This window comes from Mus caroli, unplaced genomic scaffold (genome assembly GCF_978045245.1).
Source record: "Mus caroli unplaced genomic scaffold, Mus_caroli_1 scaffold_8, whole genome shotgun sequence".
NCBI classification, from domain to species: Eukaryota; Metazoa; Chordata; class Mammalia; order Rodentia; family Muridae; genus Mus; species Mus caroli.
The window spans coordinates 26,057,099-26,066,101 of NW_028227263.1; the positions used below are offsets into that span (position 1 = coordinate 26,057,099).

Genomic DNA, 9,003 nt, shown 5'->3' on the forward strand with positions numbered 1-9,003 from the left:
GTGTCTTCCAGATACAACTTGACTAACACATAGGAACTCACAGAGACTGTGGCAGCACACACAGGTTCAAACCAGATGGGGTCCCTGAGCTGAGAGGGGGAAGAGGACAAAGGTTCCTATCCCTAACCAAGAAGCTATTTTCAAGTGACATCTGCTTGAAAAGGAAAATTTAATTCTCTCCAATGCAATTTCTCTGGCTATATTAACCACACTTAAGGGTTGGCCCCATGCTCAGAAGTTGATGGCCAATACAAACAAATTCAATGGTATTTCTGTGGATGCTTTGTCTCACAGAGCTTTCTTTGGGCATTTATGTCTTACTGACCTTTTGCTTATATATCATAGTTTCCAATTTTGTGACTTTATGCAATTTTTTGTGTATGTGTGTTTCTTGAGGGTTTTTTGATATTATTATTATTATCATTATTGCTTATCTGTTTAGTTACTAACGAGGGGGAAAGAAAGTACATGGAGTTGTGTGTGTGTATGGGGGGAGGATCTGAGAAGACTCGGGGGAGGGGAACCATGATCAGAATATACTACACAGAAAAAAAAATTTAATTCAAAAATAAAAACAAAATAAAAACAATGAGGGTTTAACGTAATGAAGTGTATTGGTTTTCTATGTACAAGTATGGTTGGGCCTGTGCATATTCATATTTCTGTTTGTAGACACATTGCCTGGAGTCCAGAGTTTGAATATCTTGTCCTCTGATTGCCCTCTATCTTGTATATTGGGTCTGCCATTTGACCTCAGCTTGCCAATTTGGCAAATCTGACTAAGCAGCATGCTGTAGGGACCCCTTGTGTCTACCTTCAGAGCACTGCAATTATAAGCATGGGGCCCTGGTGTAAGGGTTCTGAACTATGGTTCTCGTGCATCAACTGAGACATTTCCTCAGTTTGGTGAACTCTTAAAAGGGTAAATACTGATTCTTTCTAGTATACTCTCAGAAATAATAATAATAACGATAAAAGAAACAAAAGGAACCTACTTGCTAAACCTTTTACTGATATTTATAACCCTTATATACAATCTAAAATCATCAATTTTCCTAACATAGTACACACTCCACATTAAAAGTATTTCCAAATTACAAAATAGGATAAACTATCCCAAAAGCATCGAGAAAAAAATAATTTTCAACAATGATATTTAAATGAAGTTACTGATATTAGATTAAATAAGTTTAAGCAAACCTGGTAGCGGAAAATGAAATGTTTTCATTTCTTCTTTTGTCAGAAGGCATCTAGTCAAGCCCACGTTCTTATAGCCATACTTTTGAATGATGGGGTCATTCTGTAGGTCGATGCTGGATCTTACAGTGGCAGAAATTAAAGGTCCTGAAACAACACAAGGCATTGCAATGTGTTTTAGAATGTGCAAAATCTCAAGGAGGGCCAGCAGGAGGGCTCAGTATATAAAGGTGCTTGCTGCATAACCTTGGTGATCTGAATTCTCTCTAGGAACCCTCTGTGGAAGAAAGCAATCCATTTGACTTCTGTGCATGCTTTGGCACGAATGTGCCTGCACTCACACACCATACACACAATCCCATACCTCTCAACAATAATAATAAAAACTTTAGAGGACATGCCTCCATACAGTTAAACACAATAGAGATAAAACAATATTATGACTCAGCTTCAACTTGTAAAGTAAGTGTGTGTGTATGAGTGATTTTAGACAGTTATAAAAAGCACAAAGAGGGGGCTGGTGAGATGGCTCAGCGGTTAAGAGCACCGACTGCTCTTCTGAAGTCCTGAGTTCAAATCCCAGCAACCACATGGTGGTTTACAACCATCTGTAATGGGATCTCACACCCTCTTCTGGAGTGTCTGAAGACAGCTACAGTGTACTTACATATAATAAATAAATTTAAAGAAAGAAAGAAAAGAAAGGAAGAAAGAAAGAGAGAAAGAAAACCTTATCAACCTTAAATACCTGTGAACAATAGAGTAGAGAAAAACTAGAAAAGGCTCTACAGTAGTACTGGCAAAAAATATTTTAACTAAAGCCTATATAGTAAGAGGGCCAAAAAGTTAGGAAAGTATACAAAAAATTGTTAAATATAAAGTACTTCAATCAAGAAAATAATTGCATTGTTTATTGGCATTATTGTACAATGTACATTGCACACTGGCATTATTCCAGCCAACAAAATTTGGTATGGAATTTAAGTTCACATTGAGAAGATAAACAATAAATCAATAAACTGAATCAATATCAGTGATAGCTATGTATCCTTAGGTACTCAACTTGACCAGTTTCCGAGGCATGAAACTAATGGTTCCAAGGGTCTAACATTTCTGGGTGCTTGCCCACTTTAAAATTCTTACTTTAAAAAAAGAAAGAAAAAGACTCTGTTTTGTTCTTGTTTAAGTTAATCAGGATTGAAGATTTTGTTACTCACAAGAGTAAACACCTTTTTACAAACTTCAAACAAGAATTGAAGTCATACCTTCGACAGTCCTAGGAAAACTTCTAGCTGATTTTTTCTTCTGCAGCCCAATGATATCAAATAGAAAACTAGATGTTGGAGGAGGCAAGCTGAATTTCTGCAAAACATTTTAATAAATGCTTGAAAACAGACAAAATACTCTTAAAGGTCTAGACTTTCACTGTTGCTTCAGACCTTCATAAAAGTCTAGGCTTTAATAGTTTGTAACTGTACAATGAGAACTATTTCCTTAACATGAAAGAGAGTAAGAAAGTAAGAGAGCCACATTTATTCCAAAAATCACTACCTGCAAAGTGTTCCTCTCACTCTACACTGTAAAAAGGAAACATTAGGGAAATTTACAACTTAAATGTTTTCAGGGACTTCTATTTCTTTCTTTCACTAGATAGCATACCAGGTAGTCAGGACAGATGATTTAGCAGAGCGAATAGGTGGAAAGTTCTGGTTACAGGCTCATCTGCGCTAAAATTCCAAATCTACAGTTTATTAGCCATTAACTTTAGTGAGTTACTCCTTTCTTAAAAATAAAATAAATCAAATAAGTTGTCTCCTAAAGGACAACTGTGGTCATTAAAGATGATGAACATGGTATGATTACTAAAGGGCTCATCATAGAAAAAGCACTCAGTAAAGTAGAAGCAGAGACCAAAGCAAGAGAGCCAAGGCCAAAGTAGATTAAGTCTTCCTCATGGACCCAAATGCCTTCAGGATAGATGGACAAACAGGACAGTGGGAATTAGAATAGGCTATGCGGCAAAAGAGCGCATGCCTCTTTTCTAGACGGCAGGTACTAGTAAGCTCCAGATAGTATTATAATGATAGTATTATAATGGTATCATTCGAGGCCAGCCTGGTCTACAGAGTAAGTTCCAAGACAGCCAGGGCTACACAGAGAAACCCTGTCTCGAAAAACCAAAAAAAAAAAAAAAAAAATGTTTTCATAGATTTGTGTTTTGTTTGTTTTAAAGCAAGGTCTGGTCATATAGGTCATGTTGGATTCAAATTCAAACAGGTTCTTGTACCCATGCTGGATTCACATCCTTCTTCCTCAGCCTTCCAAGTGTTAAAATTATGTACCACCATATCCTATATTATGCTTTAAGAGGTACAAAACAGATTTTATGGGAATTTTGCTATTTATAAAATTTCTGTATTACAAATAATATAGAATCAACCCAGAAGCTATATTATACCTGGAGAATAACTGGTTTGCTAGGTAACCAAAGAAGCCCACTGTCAAATTCTAATCTAAATAGGGCTCTTAGTACCTTTGCTGTCTATGTAAACTTCCTGTTGATTGTTTAACTAGGTTGTTGAGAAATATATTCTCAGCCGGGCGTGGTGGCGCACGCCTTTAATCCCAGCACTCGGGAGGCAGAGGCAGGCGGATTTCTGAGTTCGAGGCCAGCCTGGTCTACAAAGTGAGTTCCAGGACAGCAAAGAGAAATATATTCTCAGATGATGCCCCAGTCTCAGGATAGGCGGCTCTAACTTAGCCCCTGATACAAATTTTTCTTATCTTACATGTCTGAATGTCTTTCGGAGAAATCTGAATTCCAAATAGAACCTGTAGAAATGTAGCTGACTCATTCCCTTCAGAATAAAAACCACCACGTTGTTTAGTTGTTTTTGGTGTGAAAGCTGGCACCAGCTGTTGGGAAAAAAAAAAAAAAAAAAAAAAATCAACCCGACATGGCTATAGGCATACAGAAGAAAAGGTTGAAAGGCTGACTAACAACGAATGAAATCTTTCATCAACCACTAACTTCCTGTAACTGGAAGACAGCCTTTACTTCAAAGAATTTAAATAAAAATCTTTGTAATAAATATTTGTTATATTCAAATCAAATGTCAATTGACACTTTTGTGTGTGACAGGATGGAATTAGAGAACAATTTGTGGCATATAGTTCTCTTCTTCTACCTAAAAATTTATCTTAAATCAAAACTCTGATTTTACAAAGGTTTATTTCTAACATGTTCTGTAACTCCTTCTAAATCAGCACATCAAATGAGGGCTGGTTTCAGTCTAATGACAAGCTGGTGTTCGCTCATTCCTTCCTTCTTTCATTGAGACTGGGTCTTATTACATAGTCCTGGCTGTCCTGGAACTCACTATATAATCAAGCTAGCCTCAAACTCAGAGATCTGCCTGCCTCAGCCTCCTAAGTGCTGAGATTAAAGGCATGTACCATTATGCCCCACCAGATGGCAGTATTTCTTGCTAAAGAAGATGGGTCTAAGAAATCTAGACAATTTATAACAACCAGGGAGGGTAAGGGTAAGGGTGGGGAAGGCTGTGCATCTCAAACTCTTGATGTACCCATGTGATGGGCAGTTTTATGTCAACTTGACACAAACTAGAGTCATCTGAAAGGGAGGAACTTAAAATGAGAAAATTCTGCCATAGGATCTAGCTGTAAGACATTTTCTTAATTAGTGATTCATGGAGGAGGGTCCAGCTCATTGTGGGTGTTACCATCCCTGGGCCAATTGTCCTGGGTTCTATAAGAAAACAGTTGAGCAAGCCATGATGAGCAAGCAGTAAGAAGCACCTCTCCATAGCTTTTGCATCAGCTCCCACCTCCCTGTCTGAGTTCCCATCCTGACTTTCTTCAATGATATGGAAGTATAAGCCAAATAAGCCCTTTCCTCATCAAGTTACTTTGGTTATGATTTTGCATCATAGCAATAGAAACCATAACTAAGACAGACATAAAAATTTAATTTTCACATCACTAATATCACTGAAAGCATTCAAATATTACCATCTCTTTGTTCTTTATAAGAAAAGTAAAAGACTAACCAAAATTATTAAGATAACATTTTGTGATTTCTATCAAATTCACACCAGGGGAAGCAAATTACAGTATCTGTAATAGCCAGAGAGATATAATGAATAAAGTATGCCAGGAAGGACACTAGAGTACACACACCCTTATCTAAAACCTGCTACATCTCTGTCACCTTTGAAAAAGATGCTGACTGGTGAGAAAACAGAGAGATGGTTGCTAAATTTTTAAGTTTTTTGAAGAAATCACCAATCTGGATTTTTATACACAAATTGCAAACTATATCTATTATGTATCATTGAACTTTTCCTATCTATCTGTCTATCTATCTATCTGTCTATATCCACCATCTACATCTATGTCAACACCCTACGAATAGGCCTCTAGAAGCCAGTGGGAGACCTCTGCTCTATGAACAGTTTATCTCATACCTGGGTTTAGGAGCAGCAGATTTACCCAGAACTGCATACTTCAGCAATTCACACAGCTGTCTATGGGTTACTTCACAGTTGTCAGTAAATAAAATGGTAGATAAGCGAGCTTTCTACAAAGACAAATAGAATACAGCAAGCCATAATGCTCAGGAATGGCAAAAAGGCAATTATCAAGTTTCTGATAATTTTAATATAGACACAAACACAAGGACTGTTCTAATTAATTGAAAATAAATGTCTAAAATAGTTACTTGTGGTATGATGTTATTAGAATATTCCATAAACACTGGTACAGTTTATGTATATAGTTGTGTGCTTACAGTAGGATGATTAAAATGCAATGCATGCTTTCAAGAACTCTATTCCATTAGGGACAAACACTGCAGGGGCCAGTTCTATTATAAATACATAGAAGCAAGTGCCCTAGGGTTTACAGGAGTGGTTCTTACCCTTCCTAATGCTGCAGTCCCTTAATACAGTTCCTCATGTTGTGGTGACCCCAACCATAAAGTTACTTTCACAACTGCAATTTTATTACTGTTATGAATTCTATGATCTATGCAAATGATCTTAGGCAACCCCTGTAAAAGGACGCACAGATTGAAAAACACTGGTTTAGATTTTTGGTGGTGGCCGCTTTAAACTCTGGAGCCAAGTCATGTAGCTTGGTTGGGTCCAAAATTGTATATTGCAAGCCATGAAAGTTACAGTGGAGACAAAGTAACCAGATCACACATCACAGCCTCATATCAGTGTCACCTAACACAATCAGATTTATCCTACAGCAACAGAAAATTTAAGGGAGCTCCTTGGTTCTTTTAAAAAGGCTTTGTCAGGCTGGTGAGATGGCTCAGTGGGTAAGAGCACCCGACTGCTCTCCCAAAGGTCTGGAGTTCAAATCCCAGCAACCACATGGTGGCTCACAACCATCTGTAACGAGATCTGACTCCCTCTTCTGGAGTGTCTGAAGACAGCTACACTGTACTTATGTATAATAAATAAATAAATCTTTAAAAAAAGGCTTTATCAAGTACTTATTTTAAAAGAAGATAATGAATGGATGTTGAATGTTTTTCTGAAAGGGATATATCTAACGAAAACCATAGTTAATTTTGACAATTAATTAGTGTTAATAGGCCAAATTTTAAAAATAAGTTGAAATGTCTATTAAATTTTTTTAATTTAAAAGGTTTTGTACTTACTTATGCCTGATTATTACGGTAGTGTTTGCTTATTATAAAACTCAGATAATAGAAAAAGGTGAAATAATACACAATAGATAAACACCTACACAACTCAGAGATAATTATTACTTTCATTTTTTTCTGGGACACAGCAGAATATTACACATGTTCAAGCATCATACTACCTGACAGCAAGTATCATGGTTCAGTTCCTTAACCTAAGGACACAGTTTTCTTACCTGTAGATTAACTATACTTCTATCTAGTGAGACTGGGAGGGCCAATGAGAGATCGCTGTGCAATAATACAACAGTGCTAGCCACCAACACACCTTAAGTACTTAACAAACATCAGATATTATTGCTAGTTGAATGTTAACGGAGAAAATGCCTTCCATAGAACTGGTCTCTAGGCAAGCCTGTAGCCATTTTCTCAATGATCAATGTAGGAGGCCAGGCTCATTGTGGGTGGTGCCCCCTGGCAGATGGTCCTAGATGGTATAAGAAAGGAGACTGAGAAAGTCCTGAGGAGCACAGTGGTAGGCAGTCCTCCTCCCTTCCTGATCAGTTACTGCCTCCTGGCTCTTGATCTGAATTCTAGTGAAGAATTGTGAATAGGACTGTGATCTGGATGTGAGAGCTGAGATAAACCCATCCCTCAACAAGATGATCTTGGTCATGAGATCATGGTGTTTTATCACAGCAATAGAGACACTAACTTATACAATGGCCTTGAGCTAAGGTTAAGTATTTACTATTAACCACTTTTTTGAGTGACTGTTCTAGGGACTGAATTCTGGGCACATGCAAGGCAAGTCCTCTATTATTGAGCCACATTGCTGACTCTCAGCCACACAGTTTTGAGAAATTTCTTTGAATTAAATCATTTCTTAGAACTTTTTAGTGGGGATCACCATACTCCCATCTTATAACAAAGAAATGAAGAAAGAGGTTACAAAGCCACAGCGGGAATGCAGACTCCGAAGATCAAGCTTTTTTAATCTCTGTACTATCGTTTCCAACCCAGGGGACTTTACAAACATCCATCTGCTTTATAACCATCCCCACCCTAATCTATATTTTTCCCCATCAGTCAGTTATATAACCACAACTTTAACATGAGAAAATGGTTCAGGCTAAATGCATTTTTAAATGTGTAATGAAAAATTTATATTTAAAATTCTCTTTTCGATGAAACATTAAAAAAAATACAAATATTAGGGCAAACATTCTTATTACTGGTATCATTCCTCCATTTAATCATTTCCCCAGGATAAATCCCCCATCAAAATGACCATTCATATTTTACTTCTTCATACATATTGTATAAAAACAAGAGAATCCTGTTTAGGTGTGCATGGATATTCCTGAAATATTTTGTTATACGGATCTTAATAAATTTTTGTTAAGTGAATATTCTGTGTACCAGACACTAAGTCAGTTTTAAACTATCGAGAGAGCCTGGGCTAGGTGGTACACAGGAGAGCAGAGTTGAGTGAGGTCAGTGGGTGAGCCCTTACGCTTGGGCAGGGACCCTTCGGGTGCTGGCGAAAGTGACTCCCAGCCACAAGTGACTTCGGGCCAGCCTGCTGGGGCTCTCCTCTGCTCACCTTGGCTTGTGGCTCGCGGTCCTGAACATCCGAAGGAGGTCCATCCCGCTCTGTAGCCGAGGCCGAGGAGTTCGGGGCCTCCTTCCTCTTCCTGGAGTTCGCCTCCTCCTTCTCTTGCTCCATCAGGCTGTAGGGGAAAGATCAGCTGGAGCTGAGGACCCCGCGGCGACCAGGAAACCGTGTCGCGGCCTCTCTCCCGCAAAGCGCTGGACAGGAGTGACGGTTGGTTTGTCTCTCCAAGCGGCTCAAACCAGTTTGCTTGTCCCTCACAGAAAAAGCCGCGGACCAACGCCTCCTTTCCCCAATCCAAGCCGTAGCGAAATTTAAGCGCTCCCTGAGGCGCCGTCTAGCGCAGAGCGAGGGGCTCCGGGTCCTCAAGCCTCTGTCCACGCCCCCCGGGTCCCGAACCGCCCCCCACGCAACGCCCACAAACCGCTGGCCACGGCCGCCGCCGCTCTACACGCTCCCGCTTCCCCTGCCGCGCCGGCGTTTAAACAGACCGGAAGTGAGGGCGTTCGACTTC

General features: G+C 39.0%; 1 protein-coding gene across 4 annotated transcripts in view; it reads right to left on the bottom strand.

Annotated features, from left to right (window-relative positions):
* Rexo5 (RNA exonuclease 5) overlaps positions 1-9,003 on the bottom strand; it is a 51,962-nt gene that overhangs the window by 42,696 nt on the left and 263 nt on the right. For 3 of the 4 annotated variants that reach the window (XM_085841360.1, XM_085841359.1, XM_021168285.3), the window contains exons 2-6: positions 8,481-8,607; positions 5,685-5,797; positions 3,987-4,113; positions 2,463-2,559; positions 1,201-1,344 (exon numbers count right to left, since the gene is read on the bottom strand). In XM_085841360.1, coding sequence (XP_085697486.1) covers positions 1,201-1,344; positions 2,463-2,559; positions 3,987-4,113; positions 5,685-5,797; positions 8,481-8,607 — 608 coding nt within the window. Of the gene's footprint in view, positions 1-1,200; positions 1,345-2,462; positions 2,560-3,986; positions 4,114-5,684; positions 5,798-8,480; positions 8,608-8,913; positions 8,973-9,003 lie in introns of those variants that run through there. The other variant, XM_021168284.3, reaches the window with a different exon arrangement.